This window comes from Pelecanus crispus, chromosome 20 (genome assembly GCF_030463565.1).
Source record: "Pelecanus crispus isolate bPelCri1 chromosome 20, bPelCri1.pri, whole genome shotgun sequence".
NCBI lineage: Eukaryota > Metazoa > Chordata > Aves > Pelecaniformes > Pelecanidae > Pelecanus > Pelecanus crispus.
The window spans coordinates 4,469,288-4,492,645 of NC_134662.1; the positions used below are offsets into that span (position 1 = coordinate 4,469,288).

The 23,358-nt window shown below is 68.2% G+C and overlaps 2 protein-coding genes across 2 annotated transcripts; both read left to right on the top strand.

Moving 5' to 3' along the window:
* The first annotated feature begins 2,744 nt into the window (after positions 1-2,744).
* Positions 2,745-4,244, top strand: RPS15 (ribosomal protein S15). Its single transcript, XM_075723449.1, has 4 exons — positions 2,745-2,777; positions 3,185-3,270; positions 3,481-3,715; positions 4,075-4,244. The coding sequence occupies exons 1-4, from the start codon at positions 2,775-2,777 to the stop codon at positions 4,186-4,188; spliced, it is 438 nt and encodes a 145-aa protein (XP_075579564.1). The 5' UTR covers positions 2,745-2,774; the 3' UTR covers positions 4,189-4,244.
* Positions 4,245-6,282: 2,038 nt separating this feature from the next.
* On the top strand, positions 6,283-21,788 carry APC2 (APC regulator of Wnt signaling pathway 2). Its single transcript, XM_075723419.1, has 15 exons — positions 6,283-6,291; positions 11,461-11,619; positions 11,711-11,801; positions 11,899-12,067; positions 12,144-12,252; positions 12,356-12,469; positions 13,150-13,227; positions 14,492-14,584; positions 14,670-15,054; positions 15,219-15,314; positions 15,438-15,577; positions 15,672-15,749; positions 15,839-15,955; positions 16,037-16,251; positions 16,337-21,788. The coding sequence occupies exons 2-15, from the start codon at positions 11,479-11,481 to the stop codon at positions 21,786-21,788; spliced, it is 7,278 nt and encodes a 2,425-aa protein (XP_075579534.1). The 5' UTR covers positions 6,283-6,291; positions 11,461-11,478.
* Positions 21,789-23,358: the final 1,570 nt, after the last annotated feature.

Below are 23,358 nucleotides of genomic sequence, written 5' to 3' on the forward strand. Positions count from 1 at the left end.
TTTGTTTTACCGTATATTGTAAACTTTTATGTTTAAAAGAAAAATATATACATTTACAGATTGTGAAATTTTTAAGAGAAATTTTCTACTATGTATGCTGGCTTATTTTTTAATTTAAAACAGGGTTTCCGTTAGCACTGTTGGAAGTGAGGGTAAGCTGCAACCCCCTTACTCCTGACATTAGTGGTGGGGCGGGTGGTTCAGAAACTCTGGGAGTTAAAAGAAATCTACTGAGTGTATTTTGCTGTTGTTACCTGACGGTATAGAACTGGTAACAAGGCGGGTGCAGACTTGTCGACGCACAGAGTCACTTACGAAGCGCAGTGTTAGAGCTGCGCTTCGAATGCTTTCAAATCCTCTGTGGATTTCGTTAGGGGTTAACGGAGGCCTTGTTAAGATGTAGATTTCCCTCAGGCAAAAGGTTTAGGTGCATTTTGCACTAACCAGTGATTACCCCTGGTTTGAATAAAGAGAAGTACATTTGGATTAGAAACACAAGCCTGTCTCCATTTTTTTTTATCTTTTTTGCTTTTGACAAAAAAAGTTTCTTGTGAATTTGTGTGTTCATGAGAAATCAATTGGCAGCCTTGAAAATCACGTCTTAACATCAGTATACAGGCTTAACGCTGTGCCTCAATGGACTGTTAAACTACTAGCAGTGGAATTAAGGCAGCAGTTCATGCCCACCCAGCTCTTGCCCTCTTCACGAGAGGATCGGCTGTGCTGGTGAGGGGTCTGGGCTGGCGCTGCCGGATTTGCTTTGTAGAGGCTGAAGAGCTCAGCTCTTGTTGGCTCTGACCTGGCTTGGATTTGACACCGAATCTCCTAAACCTGTCGCCAGAGCTGCGGCGGGGCCGCGCGCGGGGTTGATGGCGGCGCCGGGCTCGGGTTGAACGCTGCTCTTCATCTGACCTTGAAGGCTGCAAGGCGCTGTGAAAAACGTGTTCTTACAAGCTGCGAGGAGTGCGTTGTCGCTTATCCCGCGGATTTGTGCGCCTCCAGGAGAGTGCCCCTCGTCTCTCTTTCCCCGCTTCTGAAATCCAGAGGTAATTTGCTGGTGATGCCATCTCCTAGTGCTTACTCGGGGCTCACGTTCCTAATTCCTGCCCTGATGCAGCAAGCGTACTCTCGCTACCTCAGATTGATGATCCGGGTACCTGCTTTTTGGGGGGGGGTTTCTCTGTAACCACCAAGAGCAGGGTAAAATGTGGATTTACAAGCATCTCACTGTGTAGATGAGTGTCCGTAACTATCTGACCTGCATCTTGTAGAATCGCGCTTTGGCGTTTGTCTCATTTAAACGCGGGGTTAAGCCCGTGGGAAATGAACTGTCCTAGCATGGTGGATGAGCCCTGCGCTGTGACGTGGGTCGCTGGTTGTCCGTCCTCTATCCGTGAGTCCGAGGCAAGCTGCTGTGCCAAAACCAAATCTTATCCGAGGGGCCTTCTCCCAGGGGTTGCGTACTGCTGGGCTCGTTCGTCTTCTCTGCTCTTGTTAATCGCTGCTAATGGGGCTTAACTCTTCAGGAGTGGATAGCAGCGCTGCTACAAGCTTGGGAGACTCTTTGCGGGAGCAGACGCGGCGTTGCCTCCGCACAACGTGAAATTTGGGATGCGCTGGGGTGTATCCGTGGCACTGGAGGTCGCTGGGTGGCTCTCGGAAGGACTTTGATCAGTTCAGAGGTTTTCTGTGGTTGCACGTTTGGTTCGTACCCGTTCCGCTCGCTGTGAGTCCTCGTGGCTCTGCTCCTCGCTCGGTTACTTCCCTGAGCCCAAAGCGTGCGGTGCTTCCCTGCCAGAACGGGAGCTGCTCCTTCCGTGTTCCGTTTGTGCGGGGGTAACTCCACGCTCTGCCTTCCGCCCGGTGCGACCGCTTGGATTTCCTTGTTGAGGTTTGGTTTGTAATTTATTGCTCCGTGAAACACACCGTGGAAAGTGGTATAATGCCAAACCGTGGCCCTTCGGCGGCATGCAGAAGGGAAGGAAGGAAGAAGGCTCTGCCGCCTTTCAAGCTCTTCCTGAGTAAAAAGTTTCGGAGATGGATGATACCTTCTGGGCAAAACCAGCTCTTCCAGCTTAGCGCAGGCCAGTGCCTGCCCAGGGATGAATGCCGTGGGCCTGTGCCAGGTGAGCCAGCGCCGGCCTGCCCACTGCGAGCAGGACGGGGTCGGAGGCTGGTGCAGCGCCATGTCCTCGGGACGGAGGAGGCACCTTGGGCGACAGCCCAGTGCCACCGCGGGGTAGCTTTGTCGGCCGTTCTGCTCTCCGGCCGTGCCTGCGCCGTCTGTCCTGGCGTCAAAGCTCCGCTGGGAGCCTGAGCTGGAAAAGCCACCCGGCTGGGGCAGGAAGCAGGGAGGCAGCGGAGGTGAAGGTCCGTCGCTGAAGGACGAAGGCTGCTGGTGATGGCTGGAGCAGGGCTGGGTGACGGACGCTGGGAGCCCACCCGGTGTGGCGGTGGGGCCCGTGTGTCCTGCCCTGAAGGTGACTGTGGGGTCCCGCCTTGGGGCAGCGGGGGGGAGCGGCTTCACCCAGGCACCGCAACCGGCGCGCTCATCCGTGCTGCTGTGGGCTCCTGCTCCGCCCTGCAGCCGTCCTCTGTTACACCCGCTCCTCCACATTCCTGCGCGGCGCGGCCCCTTTAAGGGAAGTGAGGGCGGAAGCGCTGCCCGAGGCTGCGGGGGGCGGGGCTTCTCGCCCCTTCCGCCCCGTCGCCGCTCTCGCGAGATCCGCCGCTTCCGGCGCAAGCGCGGCCCTTTCCGAGGAGACCCGGCCAAGATGGTGGGCGCGGGCGGGGGTGCCGGCGGCTGCAATCGGGCTCCATCCTCCGCCGGGGGCGGCTTCCCGGGGCCGGAGGCGCCGCTGCCGCCGAGGGCGGCGCGGCCTCTTCGCGGGGGGGCGGGCGGCTGATGGCCCCTGGGCCCTGCCGGGGCTGTGGCTGCCCCAGCCGGGCTGGGCCCTAGGCCGGGCTGGGCCCCAGCCCGGTTCCCCGGGGCCGGCGGTGCTGAGGGTCGCGGGGCGCTGGCCCCGGGGGGGTCCGGGCCGCCTGTGGGGCTGCGGCGGAGGGGCAGCCGGGGCGACTTGGGCGCCCTGCGGAGCGCGGTGCCCGCGGCCTTGCCGTGTGCGGGGGCGGTGAACGCGGGTCCCGGCCGCCCTGACACCCCCTCCCTCCCTCCCTGGTGCTGCAGGCGGAGGTGGAGCAGAAGAAGAAAAGAACCTTCCGGAAATTCACCTACAGAGGGGTGGACCTGGACCAGCTCCTCGACATGTCCTAGTAAGAGCCGTCAGCGGGGCCGGGGCTGGGGCTGTTCCCGTTCCCCCTGCTCGGGCTGCGTTAACACAACTGCAGGGCCCCGTGTTTGGGGTGGTTCTGCAGTTTCTCTGGGCTGTTTGACATCCCCGAGTGGGTAACGCTGCTGGGGCGGGGTCCCCGGGGAGCTCCCTGTGGGCTGCGCTCCAGGCTCGGTCTCTCCATCCTTTCCAGCGAGCAGCTGATGCAGCTGTACAGCGCCCGACAGCGCCGGCGTCTCAACCGGGGGCTGCGCCGCAAGCAGCACTCCCTGCTGAAGCGCCTGCGCAAGGCCAAGAAGGAGGCACCGCCCATGGAGAAGCCGGAGGTGGTGAAGACCCATTTACGGGACATGATTATCCTCCCCGAGATGGTGGGCAGCATGGTGGGCGTGTACAACGGCAAGACCTTCAACCAGGTGGAAATCAAGGTGAGGAGTCACAGAGGAGCTGCATCCGGATCCAAGCTGAGCATCCTGAATGTGGCTGCGTTAAGTTTTGAGCGCCTTGTGTAGCTCTGCTCCTGCCCTGGGTCTGATGGGGAGGTCGAGGCTCCTGCCTGGAGCAAAGCCGGCCCTGACGGACACCCCAAAATGTCCGTCCTGCGGGTGGGCTGCTCGCGGCAGGGTCTCGAGGCCTCATGAGGCGTTGGCGTGCCTCCGCAGTAACGAAATATCGCGGCTGTTGCGAGCGCGTGTGCGCTGCCGGCTCAGGACCGCCAGCGACGTGGGCTTGCGGTCTGTGCCCCCGCGTCGCCGCCTCCAACGCAGATCTCTCCTTTCTCTTCCAGCCCGAAATGATCGGTCACTACCTGGGGGAATTCTCCATCACTTACAAGCCGGTGAAGCACGGTCGGCCCGGTATCGGTGCCACCCATTCCTCCAGGTTCATTCCTCTGAAGTAACGAAGCACTGCGGGGAGCCTTTTCTACCTGTAAATAAAGAAATTTCTCCCAGTGTCTCTCTCCTGGCAGTTCCCAGGGCTTGCGGGCTCGTGTTTGGGGCGCTGCGTGGGCTGGGGCATGGGCGACCGCAACTCTTCAGCCTTGGTCACGATTTGATGTTTTCCTGAAGATTTCGCCCTGTTTTTTTGGCGCTCCTCTTTGGTAAAGATGGCGCAGCAAACGCTTCTCTTCGAGTGGGTTTTACCACGTTCATGAAATTCCTCGTGCTTGGCCGGGAAGCAGCCAAGGGCCAAACGTGGTTTTGTGGCCCTGGGGACGCACCCAAGCCGCAGCTGGGAGGCGAATTGAGGGGTGGGTGGGTTCCCACTGCTTCCCAACCAGCCGCTCTCCTGGGGTGGTGGGGTGGAAGCTGCCAAGGACGCACCAGGGGCCGCTGAGATCGCAAACGATGATTTTTCTCATCTTAAATTTGGGATTCCGTGGGCTTTTGGCAGGATGGCGGCTCAGAGCGGCTGGTTGAGCTGGTGGTTTCTGGCTTGGGAGGAGCGGTTCCCTCCGCCGCTCCAGGGGAGAAGCTGCTCTTCAGGATGGGGCGGACGATCCGGGGTGGATGATCCCGGGTGGATGATCCCGGGTGGATGATCTGGTCCAGCCCAGAAGCTGCCCCAGGGCCTGGGCCGAGCCCAAGGAAACCCGGCCAGCGCCTGGTGCCGAGAGCTGGTGCCGGTGCCGCGGGGGAACGGGGACGGCCACGCCAGCTGCGCTGGTGTCCCCAGCTCTGAGGAGCCTTTTCGGGTGGCGCCAAGTCTCTGGTGCGGAGCCGCGGCATTGCCGCGCTCCCCAAAGCCATTGCCGGAGGGGCCGGTTGTCGCCGTCCCCGCTGCTCCTGGCACGTTTGTCCCGGTTTTGCTCCCTGACCCCGGCTGCGTGTTGGCACCGACAACGCCAGCCTGCCCCGGCACGCCTCGAGCGTCGCGGTGATGGGCGTTGGCACGAGCTGCGCTTGGAAAACCTCGCGGCCTTCGGGCGGGCGGTGATGCAGCCACGGCGTCCCGCTGCTGGAGACGGTGGCAAACGCGCTGATGGTCTCACCCCGCTTTTACCGGCACCGCACAGCCACGCCTTTGCCGTGCGAGGCCTCGGCACTGGGGAGCCGCTGGGCCTGGCACCGGCGCCGGGCTCCGGTTGGATCTGCCCAGGCGGCAGCGGGGGCTGTGCCAGGGGGGCTTTGGGTCGCACCAGGCGCGGGGGGCAGTTTCGGCTCGTCCCTGCCGCCGGCCCCAAGGGTGTTGCGGGGTCTCGGGGCTGGCACCAGCCCTCGGCCCGCTCCCCGGTGATGCCGCGGCACGGCCGGGGCTGTTTGTCCTTTTGGGAAGGTCACCGGGGGCCGGGTCCCTTTTGTCGGTGACCTTGGCGGCCGTGGTTGACCGCGACGTCGTCGTGACGGGGCTGGGGTCGCTCTGTGTGGCGGGGGCCATGTGTGCACCCGGGCGGTGCCGGGAGGGCGATGCCGGGAGGGCCAGGACCCCCCAGCCGGGTGCCGGGCGGCGGTGCCGCGGCGTGCCTGGTGCCGTGGTGCGCGGCACAGCCCGGGGCAGCAGGACCAGGCCTGGGGCTGGATGCGGCCCCTGGTTGCGCCCAGCCGGGCCCTGCTCGATGCTCCCGGGCCGAGTGGGGGATCCCCCGCGGGGGGCTGGCGGCCGGGGGGGTTCCGCTCGTCCCGGGGTGATGCCGAGCTCAGCCCCGCACCGGGCTCGGCCCCGCACCGGGCAGGATGCGGCCGCCCCCGGGGCTGATCCCCCCGGGCCGGGGGCTGGGGCAGCCCCTGCGAACGCTGCCGCTTTGGGGGGGCTGGAAAAGAGCCCCGGGGGAGGGCGGGGGGAACCTCCACGGAGCAGCTGGGGGGCCCCTTCTCCCCCCTCCCCGGCCCAAACCGGGGGGCTGCGGGGAGCCCCCGGCTGCCGCCCTCTAACGGCGGCGGCGCCGCTGGAAAATCCCGGCCGGGAGCGGCGGGGGGGGGCGGGGGCGGGATGCGGCTGCTCGGGGCTGCGCCGGCTCCGCTCCCAGCTCCGCTCCCAGCTCCGCCGCGCCGCCGGGGATGAGGTACGGCCGCGCTGCCCCCGGCCCCCCCCAGCACCCCCCGGCCCCCCCCGGCTCCCCCCGGCCCCCCCCGGCTCCCCCCGGCCCCCCCCGCCCCCCCCCCCGGGGGTCCCGGCGGCTCCGGCTGCTGCAGCCGCCGGGGATTTGGGGGCAACCGGGATGGGGTTGCGGGGCGGGGGTGTGTCCCCCCCCCCCCGGCCGGGGGGATATTGGGGTGCGGTACCGGCTTGTTGGGGGCGTTGGATGCGGTCGGGGGGGTCTCCCCCGGCCCGGGCTGCGCTGAATCTGCCGTCATGCGGCGGGCGCGGCTCCATCCCGGGGGATCGGGGGAACTGGGGGGAGCGATCGGGGGTCCGGGGGGGTCGGGCAGCATTTAGCCCCCGCGTCCCCGGCCATGGGGACAAAGACCGGACAATGCCGGGCCCCGCCGGGAGCCCTCGGGCGGGGGGGGGGGGCAGCACTGACCCTCCCCACCCCATCCCTGTCCCCATCCCCATCGCATCCCATTCACATCCCATCCCTATCCCCATCCCCATCCCCATTGCATCCCCATCCCCACCCCCATTGCATCCCCATCTATCCCCACTGCATCCCCATCCCCATTGCATCCCCATCCCCACTGCATCCCCATCCCCATTGCATCCCCATCCCCATCCATCCCCACCCCCATTGCATCCCCATCCATCCCCACTGCATCCCCATCCCCATTGCATCCCCATCCCCACTGCATCCCCATCCCCATTGCATCCCCATCCCATCCCCATCCCCATTGCATCCCATCACAATCCCATCCCTATCCCCATCCCATCTCCATTGCATCCCCATCCCTATCCCCATCCCCATCCCCATTGCATCCCCATCCCCATCCATCCCCACCCCCATTGCATCCCCATCCATCCCCACTGCATCCCCATCCCCATTGCATCCCCATCCCCACTGCATCCCCATCCCCATTGCATCCCATCACAATCCCATCCCTATCCCCATCCCATCTCCATTGCATCCCCATCCCTATCCCCATCCCCATCCCCATTGCATCCCCATCCCATCCCCATCCCCATTGCATCCCATTCACATCCCATCCCTATCCCCATCCCCATCCCATCCCCATCCCATCGCCATCCCATCCCATCCCACGGGCAGGGCAATGGGGGGCAGCTCCTCGCGCAGCCCCTCCCGATGCTCCTCGCCCAAACCGCTCCCAGGCTGGGAGGCTGGGGCTGAGCCCTGGACCTGAAGCCTCAAACCCACACCCCCAAATCCGCACCCCAAATCCACACCCCAAACCTGCCTCTCCCAAACCTGCCCCTCAAAAATCCCGGCCTCTAAACCGGCACCTCAACCCCACCCAGGGGTGGGGGCTCCCAGTGCCGTGTCCCCGGGCAGGGGTGTCCCCAGCCACCCCTGGATGTGGGGTGTGAGGTGGGTGCCACCCTGGGCGTTCCTGCAGCGTTCCTGCCCTCCGGCCCTGGTGCCGCTTCCCATGGCCGCCCTGCCCGTGGGCCGGGGCGTGGGGCGGGCGCTGGCCCTGGGGGGTCCCTGCATGGGGGGGGTCCCTGCTGGGGGTGCAGGGGACCCCAGCGCTCACCCCACTGGGTCCCTGCCACAGCTGCACGTTTGTCCAAAGGCCGTGCCACGCGTGTGCACGCATGTGCATGCAGCATACGTGTGTGTGTGTGTGCACGTGTGCGTGTGGGAGCAGCCGCTGTGCGGGGGGCGTGGGAGGGACGTGGGTGCTGCAGGGGGTCGGATGCTGCGCGTGGGGAGGGAGCGGGTCCCATGTGCCAGTGGCCCTGCGTGTGTCCCCATGTTTGTCCCCATGTTTGTCCCCATGTATGTCCCCATGCGTGCCCTGGCGTGTGCCCAGGAGCCGTGCGGGGGGGGCCGCGTGTGCGGCGCTGGCCTGGTGCTCCCTGGGGTGGGCTTGCTGTGGTCGGGGGTCCCCGGGGCCGCTGCGCGCGGCCGGGTCGATGCGCGGGCGCTGGTGACAACACGCTGTTTGTTTAACGTCCCCCGGGACTCTGGGAGCCGCAGCCGGTCGGGGGGCTCAGATGTGGCTTCTGTCGGCGGTGGCTGCGCTCGGGCGACGCTGCAGTGCCGGGGCCGACCGCGGTCCCTGTCCCCGTCCCCATCCCCAGTGCTGCCGCCGGGCCATGGGGTGCATGGGGTGCAGGGCTCCCCCAGCCCTGCCCTGCTCTGCCCAGGCCACGGCGGCCCTGGCCAGGGTGGCACGGTGCGGTGCGGTGCGGCGGGCAGCGTGGTGCCAAAGGCCGGTGCGGTGGTGCGGCCGGTGCAGGGCAGCGCGCGGTGGGTGCCGTGGGCAGCACGGAGGATGGTGTGGCGTGGCGGGGCAGATGCTGCTTCTCCACCCGCGGATCTGCTGCAGCATCTGCCTTGCCGGAACTTTGCTGGATGGATCCAGGCCCCGCCAGCGGCCTCGGCCAGCCCCGGGGTGCCCTGCGCGGAGAGGGGGGGCTGTTGGGTGTCGGAGGAGCCGGGTCCCCAGGGCCCCGAGCCGTCGCATCCCCACAGGGTGTGCCCGCGGCGGCCCACGGCCTGGGATCCAGCACCGCAGAGCCCCCGGGGCAGCCCGTGAGGGGGGACATGGGGGTCCCATGGGCCAGTGACCGTGGCGGTGCTGGAATGTGGGCTGCGGGAGTGTAGCTGCAGCCCTGGCCCCGCCCCCCCCCCCCCCCCCCCCTGCTTTTTTCTTCCCGCAGCCCTGGCCCCCCCTTTCCCCGTTGTGTCTAGACGCTTCGCAAATGCAGGTGCTGCCACGGCAGCCCCTCCCCGCAGGCTGCAGATCCCCAGCGCTGCTGCGGGCCGTGGCGCTCGGCCGTCCCTGCCCAGGGACCCCGGGGTCCAGAGCTCAGACCCCCCCCCACCCACATCAACCCCCAGCCCCCCCCCCCGGGCTCCCCCGGCCAGGGCAGGTGAGGGGCAGGAGCTGGGGCGAGGCTGGGGGGGTGGGGGGGGCTGGTGGTGTGGGGTGCCCTGGGCTGCAGTGACAGCCCCCCCCGAGCTTTGGGGGGGTCCCACAGACTGGCCACCGCCCCACGGAGGGGCTGCAGCAGCCCCCAGGCTCTTCCAGCCGCTGCAGCATCTCACCCCCCACCCTCGCAAACCAAAGCACCGCAGCGCCGCGGGGCTGGGGGTCCTGGGAGGGTGGGAACAGCTTCGTGCCTCAGTTTCCCCCCCGGCCCCGTGCAATGGGGCTGGTGCTTTGTACCGCCCGGTGTGTCCAGCAGCCGAACGTCCCAGCCTGTCCTGCCCTGCTGCAGCATGACACAGCAGCGTGGGGAGGGCGGCCGGAGCACCCCGGCATGGCGCAGGGCGGGGGCACTGGGCGGGCAGCCCTGGAGAGCAGGCTCAAGCAGCACCCACCCCCAGCTGCGCCGGAGCGGGGGGGGCCTGGCTCCGAGCAGTTCTGTCGGCGCTGAGAGGTTTGGGGTGCTGGGGGGGGGTGGGGGGGGTGGGGACCTGTTCCTCTGCAGGCGCGGGAGCCCCCGGCTTTCGTCTTCACCCCATGGTGCTGAACCTCCCCCCCCGTGTCTGGTGGGTGCTCGGGAAGGGCCATGGACCCACCGGCGCTGCCCCATCTGCTGTCGCCATAGCAACAGGAGGCCATGCTCAGCCCGCATCCTTCATCCCTCATCCATCATCCCGCATCCATCACCCCGCATCCCTCATCCCGCATCTATCACCCCGCATCCCTCACCCGCCCTCCTGCAGCCCGTATCCTCCCTTCCTGCATCCCTCATTGTCCATCCTGCATCCCAGACCTGCAGCCTGTGTCCTCATCCTGCATCCCGCATCCCACTCCCCCCATCCTTCCGCCGCTTCCCACCCCTTGCTCCCCAACCCTCGCCCCCCGCCCAGCCCTCCCGGGGGTTTTTCCTCTCGTGGGGGGGTGTTATTTGCCGCCTGGCCAGCAGTGCGGGGGGATTTGCACCGTGGGGTCTTTGTCTCCCTCCGGAAGCGTGGCCGGCCATGGTGCGGCATGGGCAGAGCTGGGCGGTGGGGAGGGGGAGGCAGACCCCGGGTCTGGGCAGGATTTGGGGTGTGGGGGGGGTGTCCCCCAGCCGGTGTGGGGTGCAGGGATGAGGGAGCAGTTTGGGGTGGGGGCTGGGATGGCTCCTGGGGTGGGCAGGACATTGGTGGGGCCTTGGGGAGGGCGCTGGGTCCCACCGCTGCCTGGTGGGGCCTCTGTGCTGGAGTGGGGGGGTGCTGGAGCCCCCCAAAGGGCTCACGGAGGCAGAGGGATCCCAGGACGCTCGGGAGCTGCCGCGGGGCAGCTTTGGGTGGGCAGGGACGCCGGCAGCGCTGGGGATCAATCGCTGCCACTGCCCTGGGCAGCCGCCGTCCCTGCGGCAGGGAGGGATGAGCAGGGGGGTGCAGTGGGGTGAGGGGAGAAGGGGACACCCCCCCCCCCTCCTTTTGCTGTGCTCCCCCCCATCTGTGCACACCCGTTGCACGCACACTCGTGCACACACGTGGCGCTGACGAAGGCGGCGCGGGGCTGTCGCGCTCGCGGCCGCCAGCCTGACCCACTGGGGTGGTGACGAGGGGGTCCCCGTCCCTGTGTCCCCCCCCCCACCACCACCACCCCATGCCTGCCTGTGCCGGCGCCGTGTGCATCCCCCGGCAAGGCGCGAGGGCCGGCCGCAGGCGCTGCGGCAAGGAGGAGGTTTGGGGGGGCCGGGGCCGGCTTGGGGGGGACTGGGGGGGGTGATGGAGGGGCAGAGCAGGGCTGGGGGTGCTGCCGGGGGGGGCCGGAGCTGGCCCTGCTGCGGGAGGGAGCGAAGCGGGAGATGGCTGGGAGAAGAAGACAAAAGCGAGACAAAGGGGGAAGGGAGCGGAGGGCTGAGCTGCTGCAGAGGATGGAAATCAGGCAGGGGCTGGCAGGGGGCTGGGGGGGTGCCGGGGGTCCCTGCCTGCCTGCGACGGGGCCGGACGCCCACCCTGCGCTGGGGACGTCCCTTCTGGGAGGCTTTGGGGGGGCACCAGCTCTGCCCCCTCCTTGGGGGGGGGGGTGGGGGTGGTGAGGGTCCCCCGGGCTGCAGTCCTGCACAGGTGATGGGGTGCTGGGGGGGGGGGGGGGCAGTGCAGGTGCCGTGGGGCGGGCTGTAGGGAGCACCCAGGGGTGCTGCCCACCTCCCCCCCACCCTGCAGGCGCTGGAGGAGGTGAAGATGTCCGGCTCCATCGCCTCGTACGACCAGCTGGTGCGGCAGGTGGAGGCGCTGAAGAAGGAGAACAGCCACCTCCGGCGGGAGCTGGAGGACAACTCCAACCACCTCTCCAAGCTGGAGAATGAGACCTCGGACATGAAAGTGAGGACAGACCCGGGGGGGCACAGACCCCACGCTGGGGCTTTGGGAAGCCCCATTCCCCCCCGTACCGACGGCTCCATCCCTGTTTTAGGAGGTCCTGAAGCATCTCCAGGGCAAGCTGGAGCAGGAGGCGCGGGTCATGGTGTCCTCGGGGCAGACGGAGGTCCTGGACCAGCTGAAAGGTGGGTGCCCAGGCAGGGGGGTGGGGGGGTGGGGGGGGTGGGGGGGGGGTGGGTCCCCCTGCCAAACCCACCCTCACGCCGCTGTCCCCATGTGCAGCCCTGCAGATGGACATCACCAGCCTCTACAACCTCAAGTTCCCGCTGGAGGCGGCCGGAGCCGGGCACAGCGCTGAGGACAGCCCACCACCACCCGCACCCCACCGGGATGGCGCTGGGGACCTGGGCAGAGCGACCCTCCGGCTGCTGGAGGAGCTCGACCGGGAGAGGTGATGGCCGGGGAGGGGGACACACGGGGCCGGGGGGGCCGCGGGCTGCGCTGACGGGGCTCCCTCCCCTCCCCAGGTGCTTCCTGCTGGGTGAGATCGAGAAGGAGGAGAAGGAGAAGGTGTGGTACTACACCCAGCTGCAGAGCCTGGCCACGCGCCTGGACGAGCTGCCCCACGTAGAGACGGTGAGCGAGGGTCCCCCAGCACCCCCCGGCCCCGGGGCGCGGGCAGGACCCTGCACCGCTCACGCCGTGTCCCCCCCCACTTTGCTCCCCCCCCGCCCCCCAGTTCTCCATGCAGATGGATCTCATCCGGCAGCAGCTGGAGTTCGAGGCCCAGCACATCCGCTCGCTGATGGAGGAGCGCTTCGGGACGGCGGACGAGATGGTGCAGCGGGCGCAGGTCAGGGCGGGAGCCGTCCCTTCCCCTCCTCACCGTCCCATGCCTGGAGGGGTCCAGCTGCCTTCCCACCCGCTCCTGCCAGCTCCAGCCCTGTGCACCCTCGCACCCATCACCGTGCACCCTCGCACCCATCACCGTGCATCCTCGCACCCATCACCGTGCATCCTCATGCTTGCACTCTTGCACCAGCCCTGTGCACCCTCACACCCAGCCCTGTGCACCTTCACGTCCAGCCCTGTGCACCCTCATACCCAGCCCTGTGCACCTTCACTTCCAGCCCTCTGCACCCTCACACCCAGCCCTGTGCACCCTTACACACCTTTTTTTTTGCACCCTTATGCCCTTGCACCCAACTCTGTGCACTCTTGCACCCAGCTCTTTGCATCCTCACACCCAGCTCTTTGCACCCTCATGCACAGCCCCTTGCACCCTTGCACTGGCTCTTTGCACCCTCATGCACAGCTCTTTGCACCCTTGCACTGGCTCTTTGCACCCTCATGCACAGCTCTTTGCACCCTTATGCCCTCACACCCAGCCCTGTGCACCCTGGCACATTGCACCCAGTTGTTCCCGCAGCCCCGTGCACCCTCACGCCTGGCTCTGGGGGTGCTGGGGGTCCCGGGGGGGGGGGTGGGGGTTGTCGTCCCAGCCCCTCGCTGACACCCGCTCTGTCCCCACAGATCCGTGCATCCCGGCTGGAGCAGATCGACAAAGAGCTCATGGAGGCACAGGACAAGGTGCAGCAGCCGGAGCCACAGGTAGCAGGGACGGGGCTGAGCCTGGCCGGGGGCTATCGCCGCCGTCTGTCCCTTGTCCCCATGGAGTGGCGGAGCCTGGGGTGGGTGGAGGAGGGGGCCAGGCGCAGCCCCCCCGCCACTGTCCCCGTCCTGTCCCCGTCACCCTCCGGCGCGGCACAGCCAGGGCTTTGTGTGGCTCGGGCACCGTGAAATGGGCAGTTGCCATGGAGACGAGAAGTAGGCCACGGCACGCGGCGGGCGGGTGGACGGGCGCGGTGGTTCCCGCAGCATCTGCCGGCCGCCGGAGCTGCCAGGGCGGACACCCCGCCATCGCCATGGCCCCGCCATCGCCCCCAGCCCCGCCAGCGCCACGGCCCCGCCATCGTCTCTGGCCCCTCCATCGCCCCCAGCCCCGCCAGCGCCACGGCCCCGCCATCGTCTCTGGCCCCTCCATCGCCCCCAGCCCCGCCAGCGCCACGGCCCCGCCATCGTCTCTGGCCCCTCCATCGCCCCCAGCCCCGCCATCGTCTCTGGTCCCTCCATCACCCCCAGCCCCGCCATCGTCTCTGGCCCCTCCATCGCCCCCAGCCCCTCCATCGCCCCCAGCCCCTCCAGCGCCACGGCCCTGCCATCGTCTCTGGCCCCTCCATCGCCCCCAGCCCCGCCAGCGCCACGGCCCCGCCATCGTCTCTGGCCCCTCCATCGCCCCCAGCCCCGCCAGCGCCACGGCCCCGCCATCGTCTCTGGCCCCTCCATCGCCCCCAGCCCCGCCATCGTCTCTGGTCCCTCCATCACCCCCAGCCCCGCCATCGTCTCTGGCCCCTCCATCGCCCCCAGCCCCTCCATCGCCCCCAGCCCCTCCAGCGCCACGGCCCCGCCATCGTCTCTGGCCCCTCCATCGCCCCCAGCCCCGCCAGCGCCACGGCCCTGCCATCTCCCCAGCCCCACCATCGCCCCAGCCAGCCCCACACAGTCCCTCCATTGCCAAGCCACGCACGCAGCACCGCAGACTCGGCCCCGGCACAGTCCACACCACCCGCCCCGCTCATCTCGCCCACACTCTTCCTTTCCTGAGCCTGCTGCTGTGGCAGCCCCCCCCCCCCCCCCCCCCAATCAGCCTTGATTCTGGCTTAAAATACAACCCCGGCATTGACGAAAGCAAGAATTGCAACGCCTGGGAAAGGCTGCCAAATTTAATGGCACCAGTGGGTTCCCGAAGAGCGGGGAGGGGCTGGGTGAGGGCGGCGCGCTGCAAGCCACCCCCATCTCCCCCCCTCCTCTGCAGCTCTGCGGGAAGGTGCCGGGCATGGAGGGAGACGGCAGCCTGGACCCCCCAACCCACCCCGAGGAGGGGGGCAGCAGCCTGGGCAGCAGCAAGGTGAGGGGCAGCCACGCCAGAGCCCAGCCGGGGCGGGGAGCGCGGCGGGGGCGGCCGTGCGTAACCCCCGCTCCCCCTCCCGCAGGTGGAGGTGGTCTTCTGGCTCCTGTCCATGCTGGCCACGCGGGACAAGGACGACATGTCCCGCACGCTGCTGGCCATGTCCAGCTCGCAGGAGAGCTGCCTGGCCATGCGCAAGTCGGGCTGCCTGCCCCTGCTCATCCAGATCCTGCACGATTCGGATGGCGAGCCGGGGCCCCCCGAGAGCCCCGCCGGCGCCAAGGACGCCCGCATGCGTGCCAACGCCGCCCTCCACAACATTGTCTTCTCCCAGCCCGACGAGGGCCAGGCCAAGAAGGAGATGCGGGTGCTGCACGTGCTGGAGCAGATCCGCTCCTACTCGGAGACCTGCTGGGACTGGCTGCAGATGCAGAGCAGGGACGGGGGCAGAGGCCCCGAGGGCGGTGCGGGTACGGGGGGCGAGCGGGGTGCTGGCACGTGCGTGTGCGCGCGTACACACGTGCATGGCGGTGCACGCGGCTGTGGGCATCCGCGTGTGCCGGAGGTGGCAGGCGATGGGGGGGGGGGACCCTTGGTGCCAGACCCCAGGGCTGACCCCCGCCTCTCCCCGCAGCGCCGGTGCCCATCGAGCCCCAGATCTGCCAGGCCACCTGTGCCATCATGAAGCTCTCCTTCGATGAGGAGTACCGGCGGGCCATGAACGAGCTGGGTGAGCGCGGGGTCGGGGGGCTCCATCCCTGTTGCACTGCGGGCATCCCAGGCTGGGGAAGGGGTGTTGGGGGGGGGGGGGAATCCCTCGCCCAAGTCACCCCCCCCCCATCCCGTCCCGCAGGCGGGCTGCAGGCGGTGGCCGAGCTGCTGCAGGTGGACTACGAGATGCACAAGATGACGAGCGATCCCCTCAACCTGGCGCTGCGGCGCTACGCGGGGATGGCCCTCACCAACCTCACCTTCGGCGACGTGGTCAACAAGGTCGGGAGGAGCCGGGGATGGGGGCTGCGGGGTAGGGAGTGGGGATGGGGGGGGGGCTGCGGCGTCACCCTCACCATCCTCATCCTCCCCGCAGGCAACGCTGTGCTCCCGCCGGGGCTGCATGGAGGCCATCGTGGCTCAGCTGGGCTCTGACAGCGAGGAGCTGCATCAGGTGGGTGCTGGTGGCGTGGGGGGCTCCCCTGGGAAGGGGGTGGGCAGGGGGACGGTTCCCGCACCCACCGCCCTGCTCTGCCCTCCCAGGTGGTCTCCAGCATCCTGAGGAACCTTTCCTGGCGAGCTGACATCAACAGCAAGAAGGTGCTGCGGGAGGTGGGCAGCGTGACCGCGCTGACGCGGTGCGCGCTGCACGCCGGCAAGGTGAGCATCGGGGCGGGTGGGAGCGGGCACCGGGGCGGCCGGACGGGAGGGCTGACGGGTGCGTGTCCTGCCCCGGGCCAGGAATCCACGCTGAAGAGCGTCCTGAGCGCGCTGTGGAACCTGTCGGCGCACAGCACGGAGAACAAAGCCGCCATCTGTGGGGTGGAGGGAGCCCTGGGCTTCCTGGTGAGCACCCTCACCTACAAGTGCCAGAGCAACTCGCTGGCCATCATCGAGAGCGGCGGCGGCATCCTCAGGAATGTCTCCAGCCTCGTCGCTACGCGGGAGGACTACAGGTGAGGGTCGCCGCGGGGTGGGGACGGCGCCGGGGAGGGGGCTCAGGGACCGTCCTGATGGCCGGGGGTCCCCGCTGTCCTACAGGCAGGTGCTCCGGGACCACAACTGCCTGCAGACGCTGCTGCAGCACCTGCGCTCGCACAGCCTCACCATCGTCAGCAACGCCTGCGGCACCCTCTGGAACCTGTCCGCCCGCAGCCCCCGCGACCAGGAGCTGCTCTGGGACCTGGGGGCGGTCAGCATGCTGCGCAACCTCATCCACTCCAAGCACAAGATGATTGCCATGGGCAGCGCGGCCGCTCTTCGCAACCTCCTCACCAACCGGCCCCCCAAGTACAAGGACGCTGCCGTCGTCTCGCCGGGCTCCTGCATGCCCTCGCTCTACATGCGCAAGCAGAAGGCGCTGGAGGCCGAGCTGGATGCCAAGCACTTGGCCGAGACCTTTGACACCATGGAGAAGCAGAGCCTGAAGAGCCAGAGTGCCAAGAAGCCGACGCGGCACATGGAGAGCCTGGTAAAGGACTATGCCTCCGACTCCGGCTGCTTTGACGATGATGAGGTGCCCAACATCTCTACTGGCGTGGAGACGGCCAGTGCCTCTGTCCTCTCCATGTTCCTCAACTCCTCCTTCCTCCAGGGGCAGGCGCTGCCCCGGGCGCTGGCACAGAGGCGATGCCCGGAGCCGGAGAAGGACGGCAGTGGCAAGCCAGCTGAGCCCAAGAAGCCACCGCTGCCGGAGGACGATGTCTCGCTGGCCGCCGAGAAGTTGGCCAACAAGATCTCCAGCACGGTGGCCAAGATCGACAAGCTGGTGGAGGACATCTCCACCATGCACACGTCCTCGGATGACAGCTTCAGCCTCAGCTCGGAGGACCACTGCCTGGACTGGCAGTACGGCCCCGAGGAGGTGCACGAGGCACGTGCCCAGTCCTGCTCGCCGTGCCGCCTCTCGGACGCCGGCGGCTTCGCCAAGCGGGAGAGCCTGAGCCGGGCGCACACGCTGCTGCGGCTGAAGACCGCCTACACCAGCCTGTCCAACGACAGCCTCAACAGCGGCAGCACCAGCGACGGCTACTGCACCAAGGAGCACATGAAGCCCTGCACCAGGGCCGCCTTCCTTGACTACCGGGATGAACTGCAGCGGTTCCAGAAGCGGCCGAGCCGGCTCGACCTCAAGAGCATCCTGGGTGGCAAGCCAGAGCGGGTTGAACCCCCTGCGCTCAAGGGCAGAGACCCGGCCGAGCCGGACAAGCCGGAGCAGCGAGACCTGCCCGAACGGGCCAAGAAGACGGTGACTTTCCCCAGCCCCAAGGCGCTGGACAAGGAGCCTGAGTGGAAGAAGGAGGCAGGCAGCAAGCTCCCCCCCGACCCCCAGGTCCGCACCATCAAACTCTCCCCATCCTACCAGCACGTCCCCCTGCTTGAGAGTCTGGCCAAGAGCGGCATGGCCACCGGCCACCACCCCTCCCTCCTGGGCAGAAAGCAAGCCTGGCTCCCCCCTGCGCTGCTGCAGACGGCCGAGACCTTGAGCAAGATCCCGGAGAAGCTGCCCGCGCACCCACCAGCCACAACAGAGCAGGAGTCGGTGCAGAAATACTCGGTGGAGGACACCCCGATCTGCTTCTCCCGGTGCAGCTCCCTCTCCTCCCTCTCCTCAGCTGACAATGTGCTGGATGGGCAGAGCCACAGCGAGAACGACCTGGACAGTGACTCCTCCCTGGAGATCCTGGAGATGGAGGAAGGGGATGGGGAAGGTGAGGATGGGAGGCAGGAGAAGGAGAAGGTAGCGGATCTGGGTCCAGCCACACCAGCGAGGATTTCCCAGCCCATCAGCATCCCCTTCCCGAAGCGCGACAAGGTCTTCCTGCGGGAGTCATCACCATCGCGCCAGGAGGACCTCACGCCCTCGAGCTCCTCGGAGAACTACATCCAGGAGACGCCGCTGGTGATGAGCCGCTGCAGCTCCGTCAGCTCCCTGGGCAGCTTCGAGAGCCCCTCCATCGCCAGCTCCATCCAGAGCGACCCTTGCAGCGAGATGGTCAGCGGCACCATCAGTCCCAGCGAGCTGCCCGACAGCCCTGGGCAGACCATGCCACCCAGCCGCAGCAAGACGCCCCTCTTCGAGCTGGGCTGCCAACCGGAGAAGGAGACCAGCCAGTTCAACATCCAGTGGGAGAACAATGTCAAGAAGTTCATGGAGATCACCGACTTCAAAGAACGTTTCCAGCTGCCCCAGGACCTGGACTCCATGGTCTACTTCACGGTGGAGAAACCCAACGAAAACTTCTCCTGCGCCTCCAGCCTGAGCGCCCTGCCCCTCCACGAGCACTATGTCCAGAAGGACGTGGAGCTCAAGCTGATACCCACATTCCCAGAGAAGAACAGCCTGAATTTTGTGGCTCATGAGAAGCGGGAGGAGCGGCGGGAGGAGCGGTACCTGGAGGGCCGGCGGCGGGCCGACCGCCCCGAGCCCCCCGACGACGACGACATCGAGATCCTGAAGGAGTGCATCAGCTCCGCCATGCCCTCCCGCTTCCGCAAGGTGAAGACCTCCCTGCTCTCTGGCCAGGTCCTGCACCCCCAGACAAAGAAGCCGGTGCACGTCCCTGTCTACATGCTGGTGCCAGCCCACGCGCACCCCGGCGTCCCCAAGCACCTGCGTGCCACCACCCGCGACCTCTTCAAGGACGACGACTCCTTCACCGACTCGGCTGATGGGACCCCCGTCAACTTCTCCAGCGCTGCCTCGCTGAGTGACGAGACCCTGCGCTACCCGGCCGCCGAGGAGGCTCAGCATCCCCGCGGCCCTGGGTGCCCGGCAGGCGTCCTGCCCGAGGGGCATCACGAGGCGGGCAGCGCCGGCACTGTCCAGGCCAGGAGAGCCGCCTCCAGCAGCTCGGCGCCTGCCCGGCTGAGCTCAGCCTGCAAAGGGAAAGCGGGGTCGAGCCGTAGCCAAGGCGGGGAGGGGAAGCGGGGCCAACCCACCCCGAAAAGCGGACCGAGCCTGGAGCTGGAGGTGGGGAGGACCAGTGGTCCCCCCGGGAGGAAGGATGCTCCCCAGGAGGATGGGGTGGCCTTCCAGTCACTGTGCCACACCACGCCGACCGAGGAAGCTGTCTACTGCTTCTACGAGCAGGACTCGGACGAGCTGCCCGAGGCAGGCAGGGAGGTGTCCGGCAGCAGAGCCCAGCCCGGCCGGGCACCCAGGAGGGAGCGCTGGGGTGGCTCTGTCCCCCGGAGGGAGCCCGAGCCCAGTCCCCGGCCGGCGAAGGCGAAACCACAGAACAACCTCATCGCCGACGAGACGCCACCATGCTACTCCCTCAGCTCCTCCATGAGCTCCCTGAGCGATGCCAACCTCTCCGACGGCGGGGAGCGGGGCCAGCCCTGTGGCAAAGCCCCCCGGCCGTGGTCGGCCGCAGCAGCGGGGCCGGCACAGGGGGGCTCCCCCAGCTCCCCCAGCCTCAACTCGGAGGATGACCTGCTGCAGAAGTGCATCGGCTCCGCCATGCCCAAGCGCCGGCGGCCCTCGGCTCGCCGGAGGATGGTGGAGCGCAAGCAGAAGCCGCTGGGCGCCGGCGGGAGGGAGCGGAAAGCGGAGGCGAGGCATCGTCCCGCTGAGGACGCCAGCTCCGACCGGGGCTCCGACCTGGACAGCGTGGAGTGGCAAGCCATCCAGGAAGGTGCCAACTCCATTGTCACCTGGTTGCACCAGGCTGCTGCCTCCCTCTCACGGGAGCCTTCCTCCGAGTCCGACTCCATCCTCTCCTTCGTGTCAGGGCTCTCGGTCGGGTCCACCCTGCAGCTCTCCCTGGGCAGGCGGGAGAAGAAACAGGCCAGCAGTGCAGCCAGCCGGGATGTGGCGAGGAGGGAGCACAGCAAGAGCCGCCCAGAGAGGAAGGACACGCCGGGTGTCCGACCCGCCAGCCGTGGAACTGCCAGGACGGAGCGGAGCCCGGCGCCCACCAAGCCAGTGCCCAATCTGCCCGTGGTCTTCCGTGGCAGGACCGTCATCTACATGCCCAGCCTGGCCAAGGATGCCCCCAGCCCGCGGGCCACCCCGAAGAAAAGCCCCGCGGCGAAGCCTGAGGCACCGCCGGCCAAAAACCTCTCCCTGAGCCAGCAGCGCTCACGGAGCCTGCACCGGCTGGGCAAGCCCCCCGAAACTGGGGACCTGGCGCTGCCCAAGAGGAGCACGACACCTCCTGCCCGCATCGGCAAGGGACCCCCCTCCTCGGGCTCCTCCCGCACCTCCACGCCCTCCCAGCACGCCCCCAAGAAGCTGCCGTCGCCCTCCCAGCTCGCCAAGCAGGGTCCCCCGGCTGCAGGCAAGGTGGGCGGCTCGCCCTCCCCGCCGGGAGCCCCGGCCAGAGCCCCAGCCCCCAAGTCCCCGGCCCCCAAGCAGTCCAAGACGCAGAAGTCGCCCGTCCGCATCCCCTTCATGCAGAAGCCCAGCAGGAAGGTGCTGCCGGGCCGGGGGGCCATGCCGGTGCTGGAGGAGCAGGCGGCCGGTGGCAAGGCGCGGGGCAGCGGGCCAGCGGGGCCGGGGGGCGGCCGGCTCAACCTGGTGCGGATGGCGTCCGCCCGTTCCAGCGGGAGCGACTCGGACCGCTCCGGCTTCCTGCGCCAGCTTACCTTCATCAAGGAATCCTCGGGCCTGCTGCTGCGGCACCGCGCCGAGCTCCCCCCGGCGCAGCCGGCGGCCTCGCTGCCTCGCCGCACCTCCCCGCAGCGCAGCCGCGCCGCCCTCCCGGCCGTCTTCCTCTGCTCCTCCCGCTGCGAGGAGCTCAAGGCAGCCAAGGCAGCGGCCCCCAGCCCACGGCCCCTCCTGCCCAGGGCCCAGCCTGCCGGCAAAGTCCCTGCCGGTGCCAAGCCGCCACGGAGGACCAGCTCCGAGAGCCCGTCCCGGCTGCCGGTGAAGACCAGCGTCCCCACGCCTGAGCCCTTCAAGAGGTACTCGTCCTCGCCCAACATCAGCGTGGCGCGGAGGACGGGCAGCCCTTCCTCCGTCCTCTCCGCCCGCTCCGAGGCTTCGGCGCGGCGGCGGCAGACCGAGGCGGCGCCCGGCGGGCAGCCGGCGAAGCCGCCGGTGGTGGTGATGAAGGGCACATGGCGGAGGATTCGGGACGAAGACATCCCCCACATCCTCAAGAGCACGCTGCCCTCCTCCGCCCTGCCGCTGGCGGGCGCCGGCGAGGAGGAGCGCCCTGGCACCCCCAGCCCCAGGAAGACCAGCGACGCCGTGGTGCAGACCGAGGACTTCTCCACCACCAAGACCAACTCCAGCACCTCTCCCACGCTGGAGACCCGCGAGGGGCCCCCGCGCAGCCGCGCCGCCTGCGATGGCGAAGCCCCGGCCCCCACCAAAGCCGCACTGCCCATCTCCTTCGGCCACGAGGCACCGGCCGGGACCTTCCCTGCCAGCCGGCACGGCTCCCCGAGCAGAGCTGCCCGTGTCACCCCCTTCAACTACGTCCCCAGCCCCATGGCGGTGACGGCGGTGGCCGACAAGGTGGTGGAGAAAATCCAGGCTTGAGCAGCTGCCGCAGGGGAAGCCCTGGCGAGGCTCCCGCGACACCCCTGCCCCACGGGAGCCGGCCAGGACTGTGCTGGGGTGGGACGGCGACAGGGGACAGCTGGGGACCGGCCAGGGCAGCTGGCGTCTTGCTGTACCGGAGCACCGCGGTTCCAGTGCCAAGGACCGGGCAGAGCCGGGGCACCCGCTGGGTGCTGGCGCTGGGGCTGATGTCCCAAACCGAGATGCGTCTCGCTGGCCGTCTCCTCCCGCTGATGGACGCCCCAGGACCAGACGAGCAGGGGCCGTGGCCCCGTGGCCCCCCACCCTGCTCCCCCCGCCTCGGGCAGAGGCTGAACCAGGGCCCGATCCTGCACGCCGGGCAGGCGGCGCACCGCACCGCAATGCCAGCTCTCCGCCGCATGCAGACTCATCTTGGCACCAAGAGCCAGCCCTGCCAGTAATTTCAGCTCATTTATTAACAAGGGGAGGGAATGCACAGCTGGATCAAGGCGGGGAGAAGCTTTGTGGGGGGAGAGTGCGTGGCCGCGGGGAGAGGGGGCTACGACCCCCCCATTTGTGCTGCTGGAGGCTCCGAATTAAGGCGCCTGGCTGATTGCTAATGGGTAACCCGGAGCCGTGGTGCTTGCATGGGTTCAAGGCGGCGTCGGGTGGAGGAGCTGGGCAGGGGCTCGCTGCTGGGCAGCCAGGGTGCCGACGGGCTCGTGCCAGGGGGCTGCTGGCATGGTCGTGTCACTGGGCTGGAGAGGGGACAGGGTGCTGAGCTGGCACCGGGGTGCCCAACCCCCAGGGAAGGGTCTGGGGCCCCCCATCCGCAGCCCCCCAGCCTCCCACCCTGGGGTGGAAGACCCCCATCCCCGCTCGCAGCCAGGATCCCGGCACGTCCCCGTGTGCCGTGGACACGAGTCCATCCAGGACTGGATTACGCCCACGAGCACGGGGGCTCGCAGCCCCAAAGCACCGGGGACGCCCCCCGCTCCTGCTGCCGGTCGGTGCTGAGGTGGTGGGTGCAGGAAGATGCTTGGCCCCAGGGAGCGGGATGGGCTGTGGAGGGACCCCCAGATCTGGGTGCTCCCTGACCCCCTGGGTGCCTCCTGGTCCTCCCAGCCCACCACTCGCTGCCTGCTTTGGATGGGGTGACCTATGAGACCCCCCCCCCATACCAGTGCCACGGGGGTGCTGCAGGGACAGACAGGGGGACATGTCCAGAGGACACGGGGGCAGATACGGGGGCGTGGGGACAGAGCGGGGGGCTGTGGGGAGTTGCACCGGGGCCACGGGCGTGCGCAGCAGGGCCATGGGGGTACGCGCTGAGACCAGGGGGACAGCAGGGCCGTGGGGACACGCAGGGGGTCCCCACGGACGTGCAGCGGGTCGCGGGGATGCGCACGCGCCGGTGCCTGCTGGAGACCTCTGCTCCGGCAGCGGCTGGCAGGCTGCGGCCAGCGGCCAGCACAGCGGGACCCGGGGCCGGGGCTGAAGAAAAGGGGGCAAAGTCCCCGGAGGCAGCATGTGTCCCCACTCCCAAGTGCCGTAACCGAGCATAGGATGTGCCAGGAGGGCCGGCATC